This window comes from Phascolarctos cinereus, unplaced genomic scaffold (genome assembly GCF_003287225.1).
Source record: "Phascolarctos cinereus isolate Bilbo 61053 unplaced genomic scaffold, phaCin_HiC Scaffold_3;HRSCAF=262, whole genome shotgun sequence".
Lineage (NCBI taxonomy): Eukaryota > Metazoa > Chordata > Mammalia > Diprotodontia > Phascolarctidae > Phascolarctos > Phascolarctos cinereus.
Window position 1 is genome coordinate 122,794,842 of NW_027555736.1, and position 26,980 is coordinate 122,821,821.

The following is a 26,980-nucleotide window of genomic DNA, read 5'->3' on the forward strand; positions in this document are numbered from 1 at the left end:
TCCAAAAAGCCAATGAGGAGAAGAATGCACCAAAAAGCAAAACTGGCCAAATGGAAAAGGAAGTCCAAAAGATTACTGAAGAAAATACTTACTTAAAAATTAGAATAGAGCAATTGGAAGATAGTGACTTTATGAGAAATCAGACACAGTAGAACAAATCCAAAAGAATGAAAAATTAGAAAACAATGTGAAATATCTCATTGGAAAAACAACTGACCTGGAAAATAGATCCAGGAGAGAGAATTTAAAAATTATTGGACTATCTGAAAGCCATGATCAAAAAAAGAGCCTAGACATCATCTTTGAGAAATTTTCAAGGAAAACTGCCCTGATATTTTAGAACCAGAGGACAAAATAGAAATTGAAAGAATCCACCAATCTCTCCCTGAAAGAGATCCCCAAAGGAAAACTCCTAGGAATATTGTAGCCAAATTCCAGAGTTCCCAGGTCAAGGAGAAAATATTGCAAGCAGCCAGAAAGAAACAATTCAAGTATGTGGAAACACAATCAGGATAACACAAGATTTAGCAGCTTCTACAGTAAGGGACCAGAGGGCATGGAATACAATATTCTGAAGGGCAAAGGAGATAGGATTACAACCAAGAATCACCTACCCAGCAAAACTGAGTATAATCCTTCAGGGGAAAAAATGGTCATTCAGTGAAATAGAGGACTTTCAGGCATTCTTGATGAAAAGAACAGAGCTGAATAGAAAATTTTACTTTCAAATAAGACTCAAGTGGAACATGAAGAGGTAAACAGGAAAGAGAAATCATAAGAGACTTATTAAGGCTAAACTGTTTACATTCCTACGTGGAAAGATGATATTTATAACTCATGAGACCTTTGTCAGTATCAGGGTAGTGGGAGGGGAAAAATTATATGTATGAATACATAGATAGATAGATAGATAGATAGATAGATAGATAGATAGATAGATGATGAGATGGCACATGAGTTGAAGATGAAAGGATGATATCTGGAGAATAAAATTAAGGGGTGAGAGAGGATTATACTAGGAGAAGGAGAAAGGGAGAGGTAGAATGGGGTACATGATCTTGCACCAAACAGATAAGAAAAGGTTCTTACAGTGGAGGGGAAACAGGGGAAGGTGAGAGGAAATGAGGGATTCTTATTTTCATAGGATTTGGCTTAAGGAAGGAATAACATACACACTCAATTGGGTATGGAAATCTGTTTTAACCTACAGGAAAATAGGGAGAGAAGGGGACAAGAGAGCAGGGGGATGATAGAGAGAAGGGCAGATTGGGAAAGGGGTAATCAGAAGGAAGTACTTCTGAGGAGGGACAGGGTCAAAAGAAAGAATAGAATAAATGGGGGAGCAGGATAGGATTAAGGGAAATAGTGTTAGTTTTTCACGAAGTATCTACTATGGAAGTGTTTTGCAGAACTGCATATGTATGGCCTGTATTGACTTGCTTGCCTTTTCAATGAGGGTGGGTGGGGTGGGAGGAAAGGAGAAAATTTGGAATCCAAAGTTTCAAAAACACCTGTTTAAAAAAAAAATGTTTCCACATGCAACTGGGAAATAAGAAATACAGGAAATGAGGTATAGAAATCTATCCTGCCCTACAGAAAAATAGAAGGGGAAGGGGGTAAGAGAAGTAGGGGAGAGATAGAAGGGAGGGCAGACTAGGGGAAGGGGTATTCAAAATGCATGCCATCTTGGGGTGGGGGAGGGGCAAGATGGGGTGAAAATATGGAATTCAAAATCTTGTGGAAGTAAATGTTGAAAACCAAAAATAAATAAAATTATTTTAAAAAATAAGATAAAATAAATTAAAAAAAAAAAAAAAGAAAGAGAAGAGGCACTAGGACAGAGCCTTCAAGTCTATCCAGAGTTAGAAGATTTGGTAAGGACAATTAAACAAAACGGAATAGACTGTGATTGTACAAGAAATAAACTATTTCAGAATCCAATAAGAAAAACTATGCGTGTGCTGTAACAACTTAGTTCTGTGTTTGAGTTTCTATTGTTTTCCATTTGCTGTAGATGCATCTTGTACAAAAGTGGAAAGAATTTTGAGTAGGTGACTAGAAATTGCCTAGTGATTATTCTGTTTTCCCCATGAGAAAGGAGTGTCAGGAAAACTTAAAGAGATAATATATAGCAAGTGACCCAAGGCATCACATCAGCAAAGATTCAATATTGGCAGGTAACAAAACAAATAGTCAAGTTAACTGCTTACCTCTTCAGTTTTAGATCCTTTCATAGAAGAGCCTTCCTTTTTTTTTAATTTATTTTTAATTTTTAGGCAATTGGGGTTAAGTGACTTGCCCAGGGTCACACAGCTAGTAAGTGTCAAGTGTTTGGTCTGAAGCCGGATTTGAGCTCAGGTCTTCCTGACTTCAGGGCCAGTGCTCTATCCACTGCACCACCTAACTGCCCCCTAGAAGAGCCTTCTTTAAAAGGAAAGCAATTAAGTATCAACCTATATGATATCATTTTTGTGACACCCAAGAGAGCTCGGTGATCTACCAACTTCTCTACCAAATCAAAGGCAGAAGTGTCATAAGAAGAGCTTCATCATTTTGGCTAAGTCTTCATCGCCTATTTAATGGGACTATAACATACTGGAAAAAGCAATGGACTGAGACTCATCAGAACTAGGTTATAGCAAAAGCTCTCTAACTAATTTTATGACTTTGAATGGGTTATTTAAACTCACTTAGGCTCAGTTTCCTATCACAGAATCTCAATCAGAAGGGGTTATTTAGTATCCTTGCAATAGCCCCAACAAGTGGTCATACAATCAGTGCCCGTGAGAGAGAACCCATTATTTATAAGGCAATCCATTCCATTTTTGGACCAAAAATAAATTTGGTATAAAGTGATTTTTTTTTCCTTCACACAAAGTAAAACGAGGAGATTGCATTCAATAATCCCCAAGGACTAGGCTGGCTCTAAATGTCTATGATAACTACCACCCCAAGAGGTAAGTATTACATAAGTAATATAGGTTGTTTATATGTTAGCATGAATATATTCATCAGATGTGTTCCTGAGGGCAGATTTTGACAATCAGAAACTGAAGAGAGAAGGGGCACTGGAAAGAGTCTGATATATTGGGAGAGGATGGGGGTGGGAGGAACATTGGCTTAAAACATGGGTTCTTTGCTGTGGGTCCACAGACTCATGCAAGGGTCCAAGAATAGATTTCTGGGGACATAAGAACTTGGATAGTAGAAAATTACATTTTAATTAACTTCCTTTCTTAATAATCATCTTGATTCTTATTAGAAAAAATGTATTATCATAAACACCATAATCAGAGACCATTATTTCAGACTCCAAGAAGAAAAACTATGCATGTTGTGTAACAACTTAGTTCTGTGTTTGAGTTTATATTGTTTTCCATTTGCAGTAGATGCATTTTGTACAAAGATGGAAAGAATTTTGAGTGGGTGACTAGAGATTGCCTAGTGATTATTCTGCTTACCCATTGTCAAATACTTTTGTCATTTTTTAGATCTGAATGAATATGTGATATATTCAACAGCATTACTCCCCTCCCAACCCCCTTTAATAGAGAATTTCACAAATAATGTTTGATGAAATCTGTGTCTAATTTCAACCATCTGTACCCTTGAATAAGGTGATGTTCCTTTGAGCTGGCTTTGGTGCTTGGCATGACCATGAAGCAGGCAATGTTTATCTTCAGTGTTCCTTTGTGTCCCTGGTTGTTACCCCTTCTACCCAACTTTCTCCTTACCCCCTCACTTTCCTTGGTTCCATACACATACTCCAGGGGCACAAAAGCAGGGACTAGAGGCTTGGACTCCTATTCTGTTCAGGATAATCAGGAATAACATGACATGATGCTGGATGCTGAGAGACTGGCTATCCTCACGAACCTTATAAACTAATGGGGAAATGACATACAAAGATTGCTGGTTTTACAATCAGAGGGCCTAGGGTTGAATTCTTGCACTGACATTTTCTGTTTGTGTGACCTTGGAAAAGTAATTTCACATCCTGGGCCTCAGTTTCCTTGTCCATAAAATGAGAGAGTGGGATCTGATGACCTCTGTGAACTCCTCTAATTCTAAAGCTACCTTCCCATGATCCAAATTAAAAATATGGTAGAATCCACAAACTAGATTTCTTTTTGGGTGTTACATCATGATCTCCCTGTCAATAAGGAATCTGCTTTAGAACACAGCAGCCCAGGAGGTTTTCAGTAGAATCCACATCTGGTGATTCTCACTTTGTTGGTGAGAACCTCAGAATAGCGACTTTTCCCATGTTCCTGAAATGTCAAAGGCATCAAGATAGATTGTTGGCAAATCTTCCTGGTGAATGTGGTTTGGTCTGGGATGTAGGGGAAGAAGAGTTCTCATGCTCTGGAGCCCTCTACTCTAGTATTCTCTATGGTGGTTGCTGCAGGTGACCTGCCCAAAGGAATACAAATTTTGATCGCTGAAACCTTGCAGAATACCTTGGCTAGATTTCTTTCCTAGGGACTATGCCTTAAACTCAAATCACTCAGGTTCTCCTTAATTGACTTCTAAATGAACATTTCCTTCAACTATAAATGTAGGCAATAGGCCATTATTCTGAGAAGGGATTCATGGGCTTTTCCAGGCTATCAAAGGGGTCCATGACACAAAAAAGATCCAGAACTCCTGGCTTAGTGACTGAGAAATGGGTTGGAGGGCCCTGGATCTACAGTTTACTTGCATGCTTTCCTTTCAGTTGCTGCACTTCCCTGACCCAAACTTTGTCCCTTTCTAACCCTAAATGTGCCTCCAACTCTGACCCTAAATATGAAATAATTGGATTCACTGACATCTAATATTTCAGACCAGTGCCCATCCCTATGATTTTCAGAATGCCTGAAGAGCACAAAAGAGAGCAAGTCAAGGACCAAGGATAGCAAAGGTCCATCTCACAGTCTTTCTTGGTATTCTAGTTAGAGGCCAAAGGAAGGGGTGCCACTATGATTCCCAGCTACGAAAGCATTTGGACTGTCTCCTAAGAAATATTTCTGTGAATCTCAAGGTGTCATTCCACTTTGGCTCCCATCATCACCTTTAGCTCTGTCTGTACTTATCTGAGAAGGCATCTTTGAAAGATAATACAAAGACCAAAGAAGTTGGGAACTGACTGCATAGGAGATGAAAGGGAAGTTCTATGACTGTATTTTTCCACTTCATTCTAATTAAAAACCACTTATGAGTGACAACTCAAACCTGAGGCAGGTGCAGCATGGTAGCTCATTACACCCGTGGGACTCTGTATAAATCTTTTTTTCTCTTTCTTTTTTTTTTTCTGAGAACAGCTATTGTCTTCCAAGGAAAAGCTTTTAGCATAATGGCAGGCTGAATGGAATGTTTCTTTGTAAGAATAACTTTAAGCAAAAGAAAAGAGAAAGGTTCTCTTTTAGCAACTACAAATGCAACCCCCTATGAAGAGCAAAGTATGAGCAACTGGAGGCTGTAACCACAGACCAAGATATCTCACCTCCAGGGATACATAGAGGTTAGACTACACACTTTTAAGGTGTAATCAATGTAGGGGGGAGGTAACTCTAGCCACAAAAATAGCAGATCCACCCCCTTCCTCCTACTTTCATCTGATCTCTCTCTTTTCTCTGCCTTTGACCTGCCATCTCCGTTACTAGTAAGTCAGTCAACAAGCATTCACTTGAGAATGAAAATTTCTGATGAAACAGTGATATTTTTTTCCTAAGAACAAATAACAATGAGTAAGTTTCCTCTCTCTGGTGACAACTATGTAGAATACTCAACTAACATTGCTTTAGAACATACATATGTGTCCACATGTACATATATACATACACATATATGTCAGATAGCAAGATATAGATATAACTAATATCTTACTGTGTACTCTCTCTTCTCTGAGTTTTCCTGAGTTTTCATGGTTTCCCTCCTACATAGCTTATTTCTTGCACTTTCTTAGTCTCCTGTGTTTGATTAATCATCCTTACCCCATCTCCTGACTCTGAATACAAGCTGCACTTGTGCGCTCTCTCTCTCTCTCTCTCTCTCTCTCTCTCTCTCTCTCTCTCTCTCTCCTTCTCTCTCTCGCTCTCTCTCTCTCCTCTCTCTCTCTCTCTCTCTCTCTCTCTCTCTCTCTCTCTCTCTCTCTCTCTCTCTCCCTTCCCCAAAATATATGTATACTTTTCTATCTGGTCTCTAAGATGATTATTAGTATGCTTTCCTTATGTTGATAGAGAGAAACAGAGAGAGAGAGAGAATGAGAAGCCTCATGTAATGACAAAGTCTATTATGAAGCCAGGTAAAAAGAAACTTATCAACTTAAAAGTCAGATAGCAAAGTATACCAACAAATATACCCTTCCTTTCAAAAGTCATAACTATGATCAGTATTATTATCAGGAAATAAAGGTCTGATTAGACTTCTTCTTATAATGTTCTGTGCTTCATAAAGTGGGGTTTTCCACCCAAAAAATAACCATGTAAGGTTGGTAATAAAAGCATTATTATATTCAGGTAGATAGTGGTTAAGTGATCCAGTGAGTAAGATTACTGGACCTGGAATTAGGAAGACCTGAGTTCAAATCCAGCTTCAGACACTTACTAGCTATGTCACACTGAGAAACTCATTTCTCTTCTCTGGGACTCAGCTTCCTCATCTTTAAAATGAGGGGATTACAGTTAATGACCTCTCGCATCTCTTCCAATTCTGAATCTGTAACCCTATGATGTCTAACATAATTTTCCTTCTACTAAACTGCCTCAGAATACCTTAACTTTTCTTCTAAAGGAAAGAATGCCAAAAATCTTCTTAAAATATAAAAATCCTATTAGAGGAAGAAGGTGATTATAAGGACATGTGAAGAAAAGAAGAACATGAGGATGGCCCATACACAATCATGATATATTCTATTGGAAGAACCTGAGACATGGTGGAGCAAGATGAGATCACCAAACCATCATGCATGAAGAATCCTACCAAGAAAAGGCTTGTTGCTACAAAAAACACAGGTTCCCATGACTGGCCGCAATGACCAGGAGGCACTGTGGAAGGTAGCCATGGCTTATATAGGACATCACCTCTGAACCTTTACCCAGAAGAGTGCCTCATGAACTCATCATTCTTCTTTTTTCCCCATTTCCCATCTTTAAAGGGACTAAGTTGGTTAAAATAAAGTAAAACTTCCTTAACTTACAGGAACTTGGATATTTAAGGTACCTGCTAAATTCAATCTGCTTATTAACATCTTCTATATTAAACAGATTTAACTGAGATAAATGTAACCATCCTAGGACCCCATTAATCAAAAGAGTGACAAAAATAATCACATGAAGAGCCAAAAACCAAAGCACCCCTGACATATGATGTCTATGCTGAATGTCCCTTTCAGCCCTCCCAAAATCACCTTGTCCCATCCTTTTTCCCAAGCCCTACTTTCTCTGGCCTGACATCGAGTGATCAGTTAATTTTTCCCACTATCACCTTTGGTATGTTTTTATCCGCACTCTTAGAATCCCACATTATTCTGAGTTCTATTCTTCTTCATTGCTTCATTCTCTCATTTGTGCCTTCCCTCTTCTTCAATTCAGTTTCTTCCTGGATACTCATTTCTTCCAGAAAGCTCTGTCCCACTAAAGAAGACAGCAAGTGGCATCAGTCCTGTTATAATGAAAAGAGTTCTAGATGCAGAATCAAAAGATGCAGATTCTAATCCTAATGCTGTCACAAAATAGTCGTGTGAACTTAAACAACTTTAACTACCAGGGCCTCAGGTTCCTCATCTGTAAAATGAGGGGTTCTCTCCACTCATATGGTCAACACCTAGTTCAGACTCTCATTCCCTCTTGGCTAGATTATTCCAAAAGCTTCCTTATTATTCCCCCAACCTCTAGTTTCTCCCTACACACAGCTGCCAAAGTGATTTTCCTGAAGTGCAGGTCTGATCATGTAACTCCCCTACTCAATAAATTCCAGTGAATCTATTGACTCTAGGATCAAATAGAAGCTCTTCTGGTTGCCATTTAAAGCTCTTCACCATCTTGCCACAACCTTCCTTTCCAGTCTTGTTACACAGTACTCTCCTCCACACTTACTGAGGTCCAACCAAGACAGCCTTCTTACTGGTCCTCAAACATGGGACTCCATCTCCTAGTTCTGTGCTCTTGTCTTGTAAGGCTCTAGTGCTTGCAGTATACTCCCTTCTAACCCAGATTCTTCAAAGTTCCATTTAAGCACTGAGAGAAGTAATAAATTTGCTGTTATATTAATAACCATTTATTAAATTAGAACCAAGGTTTTTCCTTTCTATTTCCTCATTCGGGGACCAATCCTTATAGATCAGTCAGTCAGTTTCTGAAAGACATTATTGATAGATGAGACTTCCCAAATCCTCCAGGTATATGCTCTGCAATCAGGTGAGACCCCATCCAACTAGAAGACCTTACAAACATAATCTAATCTAGGTGAATTCTTGCCTTTAGGAAGTAAGTCTATGCCCTCGTAATCTACCACCACCCCCCATTGTGGTCTAGGGTAACCCAGTTTGTGAAGGAGAAAACCAAGCAGAGTGCTGTGAGTAGAAATGGATTCTTTTGTCCAGATTGCTGGAAGCAGCTGAGTCAAATGATCAAGTCATATTCTCAGTAGGAGTAGCTGAAGAATTTTGGACCATCTCCTCATTAACATCTACCCCCTCATTAATTGTTCACCAGTCAGGGTTGATTTTCACCCGTCAGGGGCACCTCATTTTCCAAAGGTATTTCAGCATTGAGTGATCTCCATGGTTTTGTCTTCAGTTACCAAGAGAGACTACTGACCATCAGTTTATTGATTATCAGCTAGACTAATTAGTAAATTGATTATTAATTACCCAGAAACTATCTTAGGCTTTTCATTCATCTCAATGTCATCTTCTACTTGAAGCCTATTTTTTATTCCCCCCTCCCCAGTTGCTAGTGACTTGCCTTTCCCCCTCAAAAAAAATTATACTTATTGTATATACTATGTACCAATATAGGTGAATGCTATTTACCCTGCCTAGACTATAAGCTCCTAGAGGGCAGAAACAAGTTCATTTTGTATTTTTATTCCCAGTCCTCAGCACAGTGCTTGGAACAGAGCAGATGCTTAATAATTGCTTGTTGATTTGGTTGATTTTCAGATCCGTTACAGCTCTGACAAATCTATGAATTCCTAACATTTCAACTCTTAGGCCTCTATGTGAACTATGTCATCAAACTACCCCTACATTAGATGGACAAGTCCTCTATGGTTGATAAAGAATGTAGGACATAGACTCAGGTTTTACAAATAATAAAAATTCTAAAGTGCAGATGCCAAATCTGGCTATAAAATAAAATTGAGTATATATATATATATATATATATATATATATGTGTGTGTGTGTGTGTGTGTGTATGTGTATATATATATATATATGTATATATATATATATACATATACATATATATGTGTGTGTGTGTGTGTGTGTATATATATATATATATATATACACATATACACACACACACACACACACACACACATATATGTGGTGTGTGTTGATAACATGGGCCTAAATGTTTCCAGGAAAACATCTTATTTTTAATGCTTTTTTAAAACTAAATCAAATGAAAATAAAATCTCTGTGAGACCTCAGAGTCCTTGAAATAAGGGAAAGTCATCAATAAATTATATTTACTATTCCCTAGGGTCAAGACTCTGGGCCTGCAACTTCATTCCAGAGGAAACCATGTGGGAGTTGACTGAAGAAGCAGGAGCCAAACCATGGGAGTCCAATTCTCCTGAGGTTTCTAGCTCTTTAGCTGCAGTATTTCTTATTGGTTTTCTATAATAAGGCTGAAACAATAATCCAAAATAGGTGGAAAACCATAGAGCAGTCAAATAATTCCATCTAAAGGATGTGTCAGGCACTGAAGAACACAACAAAAGTCCAACCCAATTCAGCCAAGTATAACCCCAAATTGGAGCTAAAATAGTCTTTGGAAAAAGGTAAGCACATAAGAGACCATTTAAACTGACCCAGAGGAAAGCCTGGAGGCAGGAAAGTTTTGAGCTCTCTGCTCCTCTGCTTTTCCTCTTCCTCAATCAGTGCATACCATTCTGTCATTCAGAGGGAGTTAAGTGGTTTTATTTCTGCTTTAAAGGGTTGGTTGATTGGTTTTTGGTAGTAGGTGGTATTTCTGTTGCAATTGTTCTGCTTTCCTTTTGTTTTATAAACATAGCACAAGTGCATCATAGGTAAAGTTGGAGTTTACTGAGTCCTGTTACTATATAGCAACTGAAAGGGTGGCCACAGTTATATAGTGTGACTTAAAGGGGTGAGGAAGGGACAGCTATACTAACCCCAAGTGTGGCCTTATCATTAGAAGACATCTGAATGGATGCTCCCCAACTGATCTAAAATGCTTTCCACCTAACTCTTCTTTGTTTTTTTTTTTAATTAATTTTTCACCTTCTTCAGCATTTTCCATAGTATGCTAAATGTTGCCTCCATATCTGCTCTGCACTTTTTAAAAATGAACTAGAAACAGACATTTTCCCAGTCTAAATAAGGCCCTCAAGCTAAAATCTACTAATCAATCAATGAATACTGATTAAACATCTACCATGTGCCAGGCCTATGCTAAGCCCATGGGATACAAAAAGAGGGGAAAGATAGTCCTTGCCTTCAATGAGTTTACAATCTAGGTACCTTAAATAGTAACTGCTCAATCCTGTCACTGACTCTTAGTTTCCCTCTGGTGTCTTCTTGAAGCATTACCCCTCCTGGACCCCAAAAGTCCACCTCCTAAAAACTGGGAGAAATTGTCCAGATATAACAGTTTTCATCTGTCTTATTCTACTTGCGTAGGATAGAAAATAGTCCTCAAAGTTAGGAAAACCTGGATCCAAGTCCTGTCTCTGATACACAGAAGAGGTATGACTCTGGGAAAGTCACTTAACAGCTCAGCATCCCTGTCAACTCTTTTTAAGACTGAAAGTTACCAGAGAAGGTGCCAATCTGCATTGTTAGAAGGAGTTTTCTCACCCTATACAAATGAAATCATAGGTCCAGCCTCTATTACATAATCCCAGCTAAAAGTTATTTAGTGACCTCAGCACCAGAAAAAAGAGATCCTCCAAAAGCTAGAAACATCTAGATGGATAGAAAAGAGTGTCTACAACAATAACACATGTTTATTAAGCTCCTATATGTAAGAACTACATTTAATACATATAGGCACTATTAAGATCCTAAATATAGGTACTACATGTAGTATATACAGGCACTATTAAGATACCACATATAGGAAATACAGGCACTATTAACATCCTACATATAGTACATACAGGCACCATTAAGATCATAAAACATAGATCCTATATATAGTAAATACAGGCTCTACTAACATCCTACATAGGTACTACATGTAGTATATGCAGATCATATTAACATCCTCTATATAGGTACTTAATAAACATGGGTTCTTGTTGTAGACACTCCTCTACCTACCTAGGATATTTCTAGCTTTGGAGGGTTTCTGTTTTCTTGTGTTAAGGTCACTAAATAATTTTTAGCTGGGATACACTGGACCTATGATTTCATTTGCATAGGGTGAGAAAACTCCCTCTAACAATGCAGGTCGGTACCTTCTCCTGTGACTTACAGTCTTAAAGAGTTGACAGGGACACTGAGATGTTAAGTGACTCACTCAGAGATTAAGATCTTACATTTAGGTACATGGGGCACCTAGGTAGCACAATAGATAGAACACTGGAATGGGAATCAGGAAGACTCATCTTTTCTGAGTTCAAATTTGGCCTCAGAAAGTTACTAGAGTGTGACCCTGGGAGTTAATCCTGTTTGCCTCCGTTTTGTCATTTTTAAAATGATCTGGAGAAGGAAATGGCAGACCACTCCAATATCCTTGCCAAGAAAACCCCAAATGGGGCCATGAAGAGTCGGACACGACTGAACGACAACACATATAGGTACAGTTCAGAGTACAGTGGGGAGCATCATGAGGAGATAGAAAAGACACAAAGAACATTGTCCCCAACCTCAATAAGCTTATTATCTAGCTATTTGGGAAGCAGAGCACAAATACATGTGTTAAAAAAAAACAGAAGAAAATACTTTTGCAAAGCAGTGTTAAATAAAGATTAATATTCTACAAGTGTTTTTTTGAATACTAAGAAGGTACCAGTTTATCCCACCTCCTTGTAACTCAGGGCCACTTAGGTCTGGAAAAAAGAGGGCACTGGCTAGAGAAAAGTATGACTTTTGTCCTGAGACCCTGAATTTTTCCCAAGGTCCACCTCTGAGCACGGGAAAGGCCTAAATATTTAAAATACAGAGGAAGGGCCAGGAGAGAGTCTGCTCTCAAGAATATCCTCCAGGTTATCTCCCCTTCTGCAGTCTTTTCTGCATTACCTTCTATCCTGAGCTTTTAACATTACTCTCCTTTTCGCTCCACTGGGGCCTAACCCCTCTCCTGATGAATGATTATTAGCTGCATATGCAATGCAGACCAGAGATTTTTGATTCAACTAATACAACTTGGTGGAACTCTCCTTGCATTTTTTAGTTTGGCCCCTGTACACACAAGCACACACTTTCAATACTGATATACTATGTAAATAAGAAAACAAAATTCCATGGGTAATCTCTATAGGCCAACTTACAGTACAGCAAAGAGAAGAGAGTTTTATACACTCAGGATGAACAAGATGACACATTCTATGTCTCTCCATAATGAAAGTAGAGTTATAGAGGCAGCAAATATAATTCTTGATTGATTAATGTAAGGGCTTATGAAAAGTTTTGCAAACTTTTTAACCTTGTTTTGCAAAAACTTTAGAAACCAATTGGCCACTTCAATATTTATTAATCAGCACCCCCCCAAAAAATGTAGCTGTCTTAATTGTCTTTTGAACATCATTATTCTCCCAAAATGTTATTTTGACTATGATCCATGGAATATCATCTCAGAAGAATTAAAATTATAAGTAACCCAAAGAATAATGGAAAGATGTACGTTGGGTACAAGAAAGCTGTAGTATATCCCCAAGGATAGATTGATCAAGAGAAATGCCCTAAAAGGAATAATTAAAAACATGAGGGTGCTCAAAGAGGCAGCATTATAACTATCCTTTGGTCTAGAAAACCTGGGTTCAACTCTCACTTCTGTGACATTTAATAAGTTTGAGAGACATAGTTTCTGGGTAATTTAATCAATTTATTAGTAAGGCTAGCTTGTTTATTAATAAAAAGGGTTCAGTGGGACTCTAGAATGCCAAAGACCCTTCATGGAGACAGGCTTACAGTTTATATGTCCTTGGAAAAGCAAGTGTTCATGAGGGTGACAATCAACTCTGATTGGTTAATAATTAATGACAGAATTAATATTATACTGAGAGGTTGTTGTTATTATTGTTGTTGCTTGTCCTTCGTTCTCAAAAAAGACCATGACATCAAGAAGGTGATGCCATGACCTGCATATGAATTGGATTTAAGTGAGGGAGGGCTGTGCAAAGTCATAAGCCTCACTTTCTTCTCTGGAGCTGAGTCCAGTGGCAAGATATAAATCAAGATTACTGGAGATGACCCTTATAATTATAGATGGGTTATATTCCAATGAGGGTCTTGAGGTACTTGACTTGGATCACCCAAGTCTTGGTCAAAGAGATTTATCAATTTCTGTATCGCCTGTCTGGCAAAATAGAGAACCCACATTTTCTCAGACCTGTCTAAGTAAATACAATGAGCAGGAATCCACTGTTGGCCTGAACTTAGCATGTCTTTAACTGTCTTTGATTTGATCTTAGCCATCCTGGCTGGGTAAGCCTTTGAGAAAGATTTCCCACACTGATTGATTTCTGGATGAAGAAGTAGAAAAGGGTGAAAACCTTGATCCTGATTCAATAAGTAGTTATTACTACAAAAGAGAAATAATCATTTCTCTCACTTCTGATACATATTGTCCATGTGATTCTGGGCAAATCACTGAAGCCCTCCATGTTCTAGGCAATTCTTTAAGACTCTAAATAGCATAGAAAATGCTGGCCTACATTGGCACAGGGAGTTTTGTCCCATGGGAATCCTCTATATCAATGAAGGCTCTGTCTTCATCTCTATGCCTGGAAAATACTCACCATTTCATGAAAATAAGAGGTAAGAGATGGACAGATTGAATGCTACATTGTTATCATCAGGATAGTAAAAACATCAAAAGCAGGTCTTTTATGAAAGTCTTAATGGAAAGACACAGAGGAGCTGGCACAGGATGCAAAGGAACAAAGAAGTTGTGATTGTATTAATGGAAGCAGTGACCCTGCTAATGAAATCATCTGACTACCAGAGCATCAAAAACACGATCTCTCAAATCTATCCCCTTTAAATAAAAATTATTTGTTCAATAACTATAATGATAATATAAAATATAATAATTACATATTAAAAAACTCACAAGTCTAATCAAGTGTGTAGAACACCTTAGTGACCAATCATACAGAAGAGAAGGAAATGAGACTCAGGGGTTAAGTTGGTTGTCCAAGTTTACACAGTAGCAGAGTCCTCAGGACTCACAGTGAATTGTTCTACACTAGGCTGCATCAGCCTGGATCATTGACAAGTGAACCTGAGTTCCAATAAGGTCATTTTTCTAAAGTGTAGGTCTGATCATATAAGCCTTTTGCTCAATAAGCTCTAGTGACTCCTAATCCCTTCTAGGATCTAATATAGAATCCTCCATTTGGCATTTGAAGGGCAGTTAGGTGGTGTAGTTCTGGGCCTGGGGTGAGGAAGGCCTGAGTTCAGATCTGGCCTCAGACACTTACATGGCTGGGTGACCCTTGACAAGTCACTTAACCCTGTTTGCCTCACTGCCTCATCTAAGACTATTTGTGCCCAACCTGTATTAGAGGTTTCCAAGCTCACATTGGTCTGATCAGCCACATTCGGACACACTGTACCATGACTCCAATACAGTGATGTCATTTTGGCCCTCTTGGAGAAGAAAGGATAACAACCAACCGAACAACCCTGAGCAAGTCACTTAACCTTGTTTGCCTCAATTTCCTCATCTGTAAATTGAGCTGGAAAAAGAAATGGCAAATTACTCTAGTATCTCTTTGCCAAGAAAACCCCAAATGGGGTCACAAAGAATAGCATGACCGAAACGATTGAACAATGCAACAAGAAACAAAACTTTAAAGCACTTCACAACCTGGCCCCTTCTTACCTTTCCAGTCTTCTCGACTTTACTTCCCTCCACATATTCTACACTGGCTTACTCAAATGTCCTAGAACAAGTCACTCTACATCCATATTCCTGTCTTTACCCTGGCTGTCCTCCATACCTGAAAGGCTCCAATCCCTCACCTCTGCTTCCTAGTACTTTGGCTTCTTTCGAGATTCAGCTCAAAGCCCACCTTCTGAAGGAGGTCTTTCCTGACCCTCACCTCCAATTTCTAGTGACTTCCCCTTTCAAATTACCTTCAATCTATTTTTGTATGTATCTTCTATGTGCCTAGATGTTAACATGTTGTCTCCTCCATTAGATGGTAAGTTATTTGAAGTTAGGGAATTTTTTACTTTCTTTATATCCCCAAACCTTGGCACATAGTAAGCGTTTTATAAATGCTTGGATGTTGACTGATTGAGGACCCTCCTACCCCTTTTATTTGAATTTATTACTACAGAGCAGGGATTGTGCAGGACAACCTGCTTAGGTAAATAATTATTCGCTGAAGGCAGCTCTGCAATGATTCTATTCTTTAGCTCCCCAGCCCCACTTATCTGCCAAGCAGAGGGAACTGTGACTAGGGCACAAATTGTTCTTAAATGCATAAAACACATAAGAGAATTTTTGAAAATTCCCTCATTATTCATTAGACATTTTAGTGCCTCATTAATTCAGATGGTATAATCCGTTGTTGATTAGCCAGGTTGTTAAGCATCCATTGTCAAATGCTGATGAGGTGTGAGAAATTACATTTCATATCACCAATGAGTCACCTGAATGCAGTTAGCACCTCATCAGGTAAGGCTGTGTCTTTAGGGGATAAATTAACTGTTTTTTCTCAGACTTCCCCCTCCCCACACAGAAACCTCTTGGTATTTCTCATCCTGTTTCTGTGGCCCTATCTGTCACAGAGCCTGGAATTACACCAGCAGTAATTTTCAAACCTTAACCAATTATAGGTCAAATACATATGAGCTCAAAGACAATTTTAGGTTTGCTTTCTGCAATCCTTAACGTATCTCTCCTGGCTCTCTTTTCTTCCTCAATGTACCCTGCTCCCCAAAATTTAAAAAGCATCCATGTTGCCAAACAGATCTCTAAAGAAAGAATGCGAAGCTCTGGTAAGGCTTTGATTAGAAGCAATCAAATAGGAAAGAGGCCTCCTTCCACAGTGTATGAACCATTGTGTAAAAAGAGAAAAATTTATCCTGTCTCATCTCCAACTTTGGCCATTGTAAAAGGAAAAAAACTCTCTATATAGTTTTCTTTCCTTAGTTTTATTCTCACCAGAATCATCCTTTGTTAAACGTGTGATTGTGCTTACTTTTATCAGTGCTTGATACTCAGTTCTACTTCTTCTTGATGAGGAATATGAGGAATTTGGAGAAAGGTAGGAAAGTTTGTGTGAACTGATGCAAAGTGAAATTCGAAGAATCAAGAGCACAATACCCATAATAACAACATCAACACCAATGAAAACATCATTAAAAAAGATGGTGAACTCTGATAATGGGGAAAAAAGTTAAGGTCTTAGAGAAGACAGAATAGCAGGGGAGGGGAGGGCATACATGAACAGAATACTGTGTATATTGTCAGACACAGTCTCTGTATTGGAGGCTCTACTTGTGAGTCATGTTCATGTGTATGTGTATGCATATTTTGTACAAGGGAAAGTTCAATCAGGAGAGGTTGCAGGGAAAAATAACTGATGTAAAGATAAAGGCATCAATAAGCACATTTGAGATAGATTGATAGATGGAATGGGACCTAGCAGTTAAATCAAAGACAATAACTCAGTGAAAACTTTAAACTCATATATTCAATGGCTAATTGCATTCTTTATCTTTTTATTAGAAACTCACAGTATATAGGGGGACTTTATATGTTCCATTGGTTAAACAAAGTCCTCACTTACAGGGAGCCTCCAATCTAAAAATACTAGACATGGAATCCTTGAGTGATGAAACATTATCAAAACCAAAGCAGTAATTGACAAAGAATAAGAAGAAGAGAAAAAAGCAGAGGTGGGGAGGAGTGAGGGGGTGGGGTAAGAGCCTTGCTTTACTCACGGAGCTGCTGCAGGTGGTCACTGCTGTTAGATTCAGGCATTGCTGTGATGGTCACCAGTGGACATGGGTTTCCTCCCAAAGTCTGACAGAGTACCTGATGCTGGAAGTAGACTTTCTTACGGTTGACACTTGTTTCCAGGAGGTCAAGGTGGGCCTAGGGCAGAAATCAAGTAAGTGATGCCTATTCATCCCATTCTCATTGATTTTTTTCAAAACTTATTCGCCCATCCTATCCCTTCCCTCAATTCTCAAACAAATTCCCCTTTGCCTCAGAGCTGTAATGGATACTCAGTCAGTGGTTTTCTTGCCTCTGGTCTCTTTCTCCTCTACACAAGTGCCAAACAGATATTTCTAAAGTACATAATTGATCAAAACACCCCATTATTTCCTCTAAAGAAAAAAAATTTCAGCCTAACATTTATACAATCTGATTCCTGCCTACATTTCCAGGCTTTTTTAATATTACTCCTTTTCATATGTTCTCCATTGCAGTCAAACTGACATCCTAGCTTTCCTAGAATCCCTGATTCTGTGCCTTTGTGGTCCTTCCTATCTATAATGCAACCCCTCTCACCTGTTTCCTCCAGAATCCCCAAGCTTCCTTCAAAGCACAGCTCCTAAATAAGGCCCTTCCTAACACCCTGATCTCTACACCACCCTTTAAATATTAGCACTCTTCCACAACTCATTCTTGAAATAATTTTGCATGTAATTACTTGGGCACGTGTTTTATTTATTACCCAAGTTGAATGGATAAAATGTAAGTTTCTTGAAAGCAAGAAAGATTGTTTGTTGTTGTTTTTTCTCTCCTGCACAGTACCTTGCACATAGTAGGTGCTTAATAAATATTTTGTTGAATTCCATTAAATAGGAAAAAATGGCACAAAACTTGGATAATAAAAGTTAATGGAATTGCACAAGATAACATTGGGGCCACTGCAAAAGAGAAAGGCTTTTTGTTGAGAAGTCATTATCAGCCTGCTGATGAATTGTTACTAACAAAGAGGCTGCACTTTGTTCTGCTGCAAATGATCTTGAGGTGAAATATCACATCTTGGGTTTCAGAGAGTTGTTATCTAATTGGATACTTCTATTGTTCCTGGTGAAGGTTAGAAAATTACAGAAAAGCAAGGATTTTGAATACTGGTGCCATCTGAACTGTAATTACTACCCCCGTGGAACCCAGTGTGATAGACTTGGCTATAAAACTGGAAGACTTGTTAGAGGCAATTATGGAACTCCCCTATAGGGGGTGAGTGAGGTATTTAAAGAAAAATGGGGCCTGACTTTTTGTGTAATATCAGTTGATAACAGCACAAATCTCATCCTGTGTAACTCTATAGGCGATCTCACTATTTTCCTCTCCTTTTAAAAATCCTCTTTTATAATTTTCATAGAAGACTCTTCCTTGACTTCACAGACTATCCCACCCCCATAGATGGCTTGCCAGGAATCAGGAAAAACTACTGTATATTCTGAAAAGTTGTTGTTGTCGTTGTTTGGATGAACCATAGGTTACTTATATTGCCTATCTCCTTATTATCTGTTTCCATGTCTTTCTGGTTTAGATCAAAGCTCATCACCTGGTAGGGGATATGTCTTATTGTTTTGACATTGCACAGTCCCTACTGGTCATTAAAATACAACCCACACTGAATTGAAGATTTCTTACTACATAAAAAGGGATAAATGAATATTTCTGGCATAGATGGGGCACTTCTAGCTAGCTTTTCTTCCTACAAGACTTCCACTTTGATCCATCCCTGTACTGAGAGATTGTACCCATGAATGAGTGGTGACTAGTCTTTATAACTGGAGTGTGCTGATAAATGTTTAACAACCAGCTCTCTCAAAGAAAAAAAAAGGACATAATACACATTTTTAAGTTTAATATGCATTATCAACATTTTCTTGAATACTTTCTAAATCTAAACAATCAAAGAATAAATTGAGTTATTGTCTATAAGGATCTAAGACTTCCCAGGTGTAAATATTTACACTCAAAATTTAACAATTGGCTCTAGGGAGCTGGCTTCAGTACATCCCTACCTTATAAGGGAATTACATAATGATGAGTGGTAATAAAAGAAGATTAGCAGTTTGTGCTGAATGGAAAATGAAACCAAGAAAGGTGAAGTAGCAGGCAGAGAACTGTAGTGAAGGGAAGTAGTATCTATAATCTATGGAACAGACACAAAATTAATACAAGGTAGTACCCTAGCAGCTAGGTAACACAGTAGGCACTGGGCCTGGAGTCAGGAAGATGTGAGTTCAAATTTGGCCTCAGACATGTACTAGTTGTGGGATGATGGGCAAGTCACTTAACCTCTACTTACTTCAGTTTCCTCAACTGTAAAATAAGGATAATAACAGTACCGACCTCACAGAGTTGTTGTTCAGATTAAATGAGATCATAGTTGTAAGATACTTAGCACAGTGGCTGGCACATAGTAGATGCTATATAAATGCTTATTCCCTTCCCTTCCTCTGACAAAATGAAGAGAAGCTTTATGAAGAAGATGGCACTTGAAATGAGTCTTACAGAAAATTAAGATTCAAAGAGACAGAGGTGAAAGAGGGAAAGCATATGGGTACCTAGAAGGGCAAGTAGGCTAATATGAAAAGAACTGAACACAGAGCACTTGTAGGGGAGTCAAGCGTTAAAAGCCTGGAAAGGTAGGAAGAAAAAAGGTCGTGAAGACTTTTTGATGCCAAATTTTAAATGCCAAAAAGAAAGGTTTCTATTTGATCCTGGAGATATCAAGAAAGCAATTCAACAGTTCCTCAATATGATTCTATATTGGAGGTTCACGAAAGCATCACTTCCTCTCACCCAATATCAAGGAAATGGAGAAGGAAAAAAAACTAACAAAAAGAAAGAGAAAGAAGTAATAAAAGAAGGAAGGAAGGAAGAAAGGAAGGAAGGAAGGAAGGAAGGAAGGAAGGAAGGAAGGAAGGCAGGAAGGAAGGAAGGAAGGAAGGAAGGAAGGAAGGAAGGAAGGAAGGAGCTCCCTATGGGGCAACTACGTGGTGCAACAGATAGAGTGCCAGGTCTGAAGTCAAGAAGACCTGAATTTAAATCCAGCCTCAGATCTTACTAGCTGTGTGACCCTGAGAAAGTCACTTAACCCTGTTTGCCTCGGTTTCCTCATCTATAAAATGAGCTGGAGAAGGAAATGGCAAACTATGCCAGTATCTTTGTCAACAAAACCCCAAATGGAGTCACAAAGAGTTGGATACAACTGAACAACAAAAGGTAACATGTAACCACTGAAATCTGTTCAATAGGGCAGTAACATGACCATATCTTCATTTTAGGAAAAATAACTTTTTCAGCTGAATGGAGGATAGATTCAGTGGACTATTGTAATAGTCTAGGAGACAAATAATGAGGACTTGAACTAGGGTGGTAGCTATGTAAATTGAGAAAAAGGTATATTAGTGAGAGATGTAGAAATATAAATATCAAGATTTAGCAACTGAATGGATGTGAGTAAGGGGTTGAGTATGATACCATGGTGCTCTCAACAATAACAGGGAAATTTGAATGAATGGTATGTTTAGGGAAGGGGTTTTTAAAATGAAGAATCTCACAGGTTTGTGAATAAATTTAAGGACATCCTTGAACGGTGAGGGGGAAAATATACCTTTATTTTCATCAACTTCCAACTGAAATTTAGCATTTCCTTCAATTATGAATATAGGCAGCAAACATTCTGAGAAGCGTTCAAAGATTACCAGATGTATCCATGATATAAAAATGGGGGGCAAAAACAAAACCCTTGCTTTGAGGAAAGGAAAGAGATAATTCATGTTTCAGACATGCTAAATTTGAGATACCCTCAGTACTCCCATTTTGAAATGCCTAGTAGGCAATTGGTAAAGTATGATTAGAGTTCAGGAGAGAAACTAGAACTAGATATGTAGATCTGAAGTTACTCTATAGAGATAGTAATTGAACCCATGGATCTCACGAGGACACCACAGGAGAGAGTATAGAGAGAAAAAAGAAGGGAGATCAAGAGAAAGCCTTGGTGTTGGGGGACAGAGGAGTAATACAAATAATGATTTAGCAAAGAAGATTGAGAAAGAGACATTAGACACTTTAGGTTCTTTAGGAGAAAGAACCATGAGGAAAACATTGTCCTGAAAATGAAGAGAGGAGAGAGAACCCAGGAGTAGATAGTGATAAAATTTCAAATGTAGCAAAGCTAGGAGAAGGAATCAGAAGAGGTTATTAGATTTGGCAGATAGGATATTATGGACAACTTTGGAGAAAGCAGTTTCAGTGGAATGATGAGGTCAGAAGCGAGATTGAAGAAAGTTAAGAGGAGAAGTTGAGGCACTAATTGTAGATAGCTTTTTACAAAATTTTGGCAGACATTCACCAATTGATTAATGTTCAAAGGATATGAATAGGCAGTTTTCAGATGAAGAAATCAAAGCTATCTATAGGCATATGAAGAAGTGTTTTAAATCACTTTTGATTATAGGCATGCAAATTAAAACAGCTCTGAGAAACTACCTCATACCTATCAGATTGACTAACAGGTCAAAAAATGAAAATGATAAAAGTCATAGAAGATATGAGATAATTGGGACACTAAGGCACTGCTGGAGTTGTGAACTGATCCAACCATTCTGAAGAGCAATTTGGAACTATGTCCAAAGCATAATCAAACAGTGCATACTCTATTATCCAGCAATACCACTAGTAGGTTTATATCCCAAAGAGATCATAAAAAAAGAAAAAGGACCTACATGTGCAAAAATATTCATAGCAGCCCTTTTTATGGTGGCAAGATATTGGAAACTGAGGAGATATCCATAAGTTGGGGAATGGCTGAACAAGCTGTGGTATATGAATGTAAAGGAATACTATTGTATCCCAGGAAATGATGAACAGGCAGATTTCAGAAAAACCTAGAAAGACTTGTACAAACTCATGCATAACGAAATGAGCAGAACCAAGAAAACATTGTATACAGTATCAGAAACATTGTATGGTGATCAACTATGAATGACTGAGCTCTCCTCAGCAACAAAATATTCCAAGACAAGTACAAAGGACTCATAAAGGAAAATGTTATCCATATCCAGATAAAGAACTTACTTTATTCTTTCTCATGTTTTTTTTCCTTTTGATCTGTTTCTTCTTTCACAACTGTGACTAATATGGAAATATTTCCAAATACGGAAATATCAAATTGCCAAACACTTTCAGAAGAGGGAAGTGAAGGGAGAGAGGGAGAAAAATTGCAACTCAAAACCTTATAAAAATGAATGCTAAAAATTTTCTCAACATGTAACTAGGGAAAAAATACTATTTAAATATAGGAAAAAAGTTTGGCTGAGAAAGGAAGACCTGCAGGTTGTTAGTTAACAAGGATGGTATGACCTAGTGAAGGTTTTTTGAGGATGAGAGAGACTTACGTTCATGACAGCAAGGAAGAACCATTGAACAGGGAGAGATTAATGATCTGCAGAAGAGGGATTAGGATGGTATGCTAGAGAAGAAGATATAGTATGGGATTTTATGGAATGGGATGGAATGCAATAAAATGTGATATGATAGAAGGGAAGGGGAGGGGATGGGATGGAATCAAGGATACATAAAGATAAGGTTGTCCTTAGTGAATAGAATAACTACTACTTCTCTAGAGAATATCAGTAGTTGTGAGATGAAGTATAAGTGGTGTCATTTGAGACATGAGGAAAAGAGGAATTTCTTGGTGAAAGTCAAGTATGAGACTAGAGACTCAGCTGAGAGGGTGAGTGAAGGGTACAGTTGGAGGCTTATGGAGAGATAAGAGGTTGTGGAGAGCAGGATAAGGAATCAATTAGGGAATGGTAAAAGGATTACCTTTCAGGAGCACTAGCCAAATTTAGGTTAGATAGCAGATATGATCCTAGAACTCTAGCTAGCTCTATCCGTTATCTCCTTAGTAGGATGCATAGGATAGGCATAATACAGAGTTAGGGTTTGGCATGAGTGGTTAATACTCAATAAACATTTATTAAATGCCTACTATGTGCCAGGCATTGTGCTAAATTGTGGATGAAAGTGCAAAAAAAAAAGGCAGTCTCTGTCAATGGGAGATTCTCTTTCAGTCTCTCTCTCTCTCTCTCTCTCTCTCTCTCTCTCTCTCTCTCTCTCTCTCTCGCACACACACACACACACATACACAGACATACACACACACACACACACACACACACACACACACACCTGAAAGGGGTGGCCATAGTAAAGTTAAGGAAGTCCAAAATGAGTGCAGCCAGATGAGAAGTGAAGAAATGTCTGAATGGTGATAGGATAAAGGTGCAAAGAATTCAAGATCAGAGTGAAAAGTTTGTCTGATTTACTAAAGGGTCAAGATTAGAAAGAAAGGAGTGTATTGGCTTTTTGAGACACTTCCAGCAAATAGTGGCAAAGCACCTGGAAAGGAGTTAAGTAACTTGGATAGAGTAGTATCTTCTATAGTCTATAGTCAACCTCTCCTTCCTAAGCAGAGATTATCATCATGTGATATCACACATGACATGGTCACTAGAAATTCCTAATTCTTTAAGAAGCCTGCTCTCTTCAAAGACTTTTTAAAACTAATACAGAGCAATTATTCCACTACAGCCTTTTATCTCTCTTTTTCCACATTCTTCCAACTAGTTGAATAATACCTTCCTCCCTCTTAGTTGGCCTGTCCCTTTCTCTTTTTTGCAATGGGCCACATATGGGTTTTAGATTTTCTGCCCATCAATTGGTTGGTCTAGATGACCTGTGGGATGACTTCCAACATTGTATTCTATGGTTTTGTGGTTATTTAACAACCTTATTATATGATCTGCCTATTGCATCTCTGAGTCAATATATGTCCAAACATTCCCATTTGATTCCATTTCAGTCCCTTGTGTGTGCTGTGGTCCTGCATAGAAATATTATACATATGGTATTTTGTTTCTCGCTTACCCTCATAATTTCTCTTCATTGGACTTAGTGGTGTTCCAAGTCTCAATGCCATATATCATAGTGGGTATAAAGAGACTATTGAAAAACTCTGCTTTTGCCTTTGGGGGAGGATTTCTGGGCAGCTAACATATAGATCCTTCATGCGGTCACTGTTTTTGGCTCCCACCCTTATAGACAATATTAGGTTTAGTTACAAATTCCATTTCCCTGCCCCTAAAATATACACAGAAATTACATTTTGGGTCTAGAATTTCAACTGATACAGCTGGTTACCCAGAGCAATTTCATAAACTAATCAATATGTTACTGAGTACTTTAGTGTTCAATTATTACACATATTTAAACAGTTATAACATTGATTACAATCAATTAAGTTTATCACCCCTCTGACCTCAGCATTAATGTCAGTGATACTCTAATTTTGACAACTGCCCAATATCATAATCTGTACACATCTGAGAGATATAATTTGAAAGACCTGAATCCTAATTATTTCTCTTATTAAATAAAATTAATAAAAAAGAGTTGTAACATTACAGCCGCATTGAGAAAATATTCCCACATATACATCCATTGCTATAAAAATGTAATTATTAAACATATACAACATTACTTGAGAGATTTAAAAATTGTGAATTCCATGGGGAAGTATATTTTCCACCCCTCATCCAAATTCCCAAGTATCAGAGAGTCAATTCTGCCCTTGGGGTATCAATCACATTTAATTTATCACTGATCTGTTGGAAGAAAAAAGATTTCTCCCAAGAACATATCCAAAAATAAAAATGACTAATGCGCATTCCAGATATATTCTCATTTTGACCATGATTGGAGAAAACATTTTTCAGAAGTCACAGAGGCCCCAGTTTTCTGGCTCATTTAAAACTAGAGAATCCAAAGACTGAGAGCCACTGGGGATGCAAACCTTGTGCTGAGGTACATAAGATAAGATCTAGAACCTGTCCACCTTCAAGAAACACATTTTATTTCTTGCCTTATTTCATCTATCCAGGAAAAACAATGACATGCACCCATTTCCTGACTCGTCTTCTCACAATCACCCCCTCAAACTTGCCGATTTTCTGGCCAGCAAGAGTTCTATAATCAGGTGAAAGTGGAGCCATTCTTCTCGAACTGAAGTGCCAAAATGATGAGCTGCAGGGATTCAGAATAACAAGGTCTCTCCACATAACCCACTATGTGGGAGGTCTCCTGCCACCCATGCTCATGGCCTCCCCTGCAGATTGGGTTGCTCTCCCTATAACAAAAATAGATCCTGGACTACTTTTCAGTTTTAAAAATGAATTCACTTTATTTTCCCCAGAGGTTGGAGTAAGTAATTGAGCCCCAGGGGATCAGGGTAAGTAGTTAGTGAAGGTAGTATAAATTGTTGGGGTGTGACCAGAGGGATTGTTGCCCCAAAGTCAGCCTCTTTGACTCCTAGAATGGTTCGAAAGATAAGAATACAGTCTTGGAAATGGGATTGGAATGCCTTTGGTGAGAAAATGGAAGCCTCCACTGAATGGTATCTATAGACCTTTTTCTTAGAGTTACAGATAAAAAAGACTGGATGATCACTCTAATTCAAACACTGGAAATGTCCCTCTAATCAGGCAGGGCCAGATAACTACAGATACTCATTAAAAGGGATTTTGAGAGGTCTAAGCTATAGTTCCATAGACCACTGAACTGAACAAAGTAATACACTTAGCAGAAATTAAACAATACTGCTAGAAATTCTTCCATACTAGAAAGGTAGCATTTTATCACCTTATCAGATCTTTGAGGTAGCATGATGTAATAGTGTAGGGCAGCAGTTCTCAAAGGTTGATCCAGAAATACCTGGGGATTCCTGAAACCCTTTTTAGAAGTGCTGCAAGGTCAATTTTTTTCATAATGACACTAAGATTTTTAATTACTAATATGGTATATATCAATAGATATATTCCACATAAAAAAAGCTTGTGGGGGTCTTCATTAATATTTTAGAGTTTGGTCCTGAGATCTAAAACTTTATAAACCAATCATGTAAAGACCACTGTAATGGGAGTGAAAAAAGTTTATTTTTAGCCCAGCCTCTCCTGCTGACTAGCTATGTTTTCTTAGATAAGTCACTTAACCTATTTGGGGATCAGTTTCATGGATGCTTAAAGTTAGAAAGATTCCCAGAGGTCATATAGTTCAATCCCTACTCAAAGCATGAATTTTGTCTACAACATCTCTCTCTGCTTCCACTTTATAATTTCTATCATTAGGACAACTTAAAAAGATGGGATTGGACTAGCTAATTTCTAAGGTTTCTACCACTCCCTATCTCCTTCTTCTCTAAGATTGTATAATTTGGTGCCAGTTGGAACCTCAACAACATACAAAATTCTATACTATGTGAAATGACCAAAGTAATGAACTCATTGCCCATTTATTCAAGAAAAGAGTAGGAACTATTATACATATGATCATGGAAGTTAAAGCTATAGGAGACTTTACAGATAATTCAGTGCAACTATAAGTGATCTTGGAAATCATCTAATCCAATCCCTTCATTTTACAGATGAGGAAACTAAGTCCCTGAGTGATAAAGTGGCTTTCACAGATCACACAAGTAGGAGGTAGCCAAACTGAGGTTAAGGCCCAATTTCACTGATTCCCCGACCACGATCTTTGACCACATCAAGCACTTTCTCTTCCCTTGAGACTGGTTAGAGTGAACA

The 26,980-nt window shown here is 38.2% G+C and overlaps 1 protein-coding gene across 1 annotated transcript in view; it reads right to left on the reverse strand.

Moving 5' to 3' along the window:
- The window catches only part of AGBL1 (AGBL carboxypeptidase 1), a 910,143-nt gene that overhangs the window by 743,897 nt on the left and 139,266 nt on the right, over positions 1-26,980 (reverse strand). Inside the window, exon 15 of the mRNA XM_020963428.2 lies at positions 17,303-17,456. Coding sequence (XP_020819087.2) covers positions 17,303-17,456 — 154 coding nt within the window. The remainder of the gene's footprint in view (positions 1-17,302; positions 17,457-26,980) is intronic.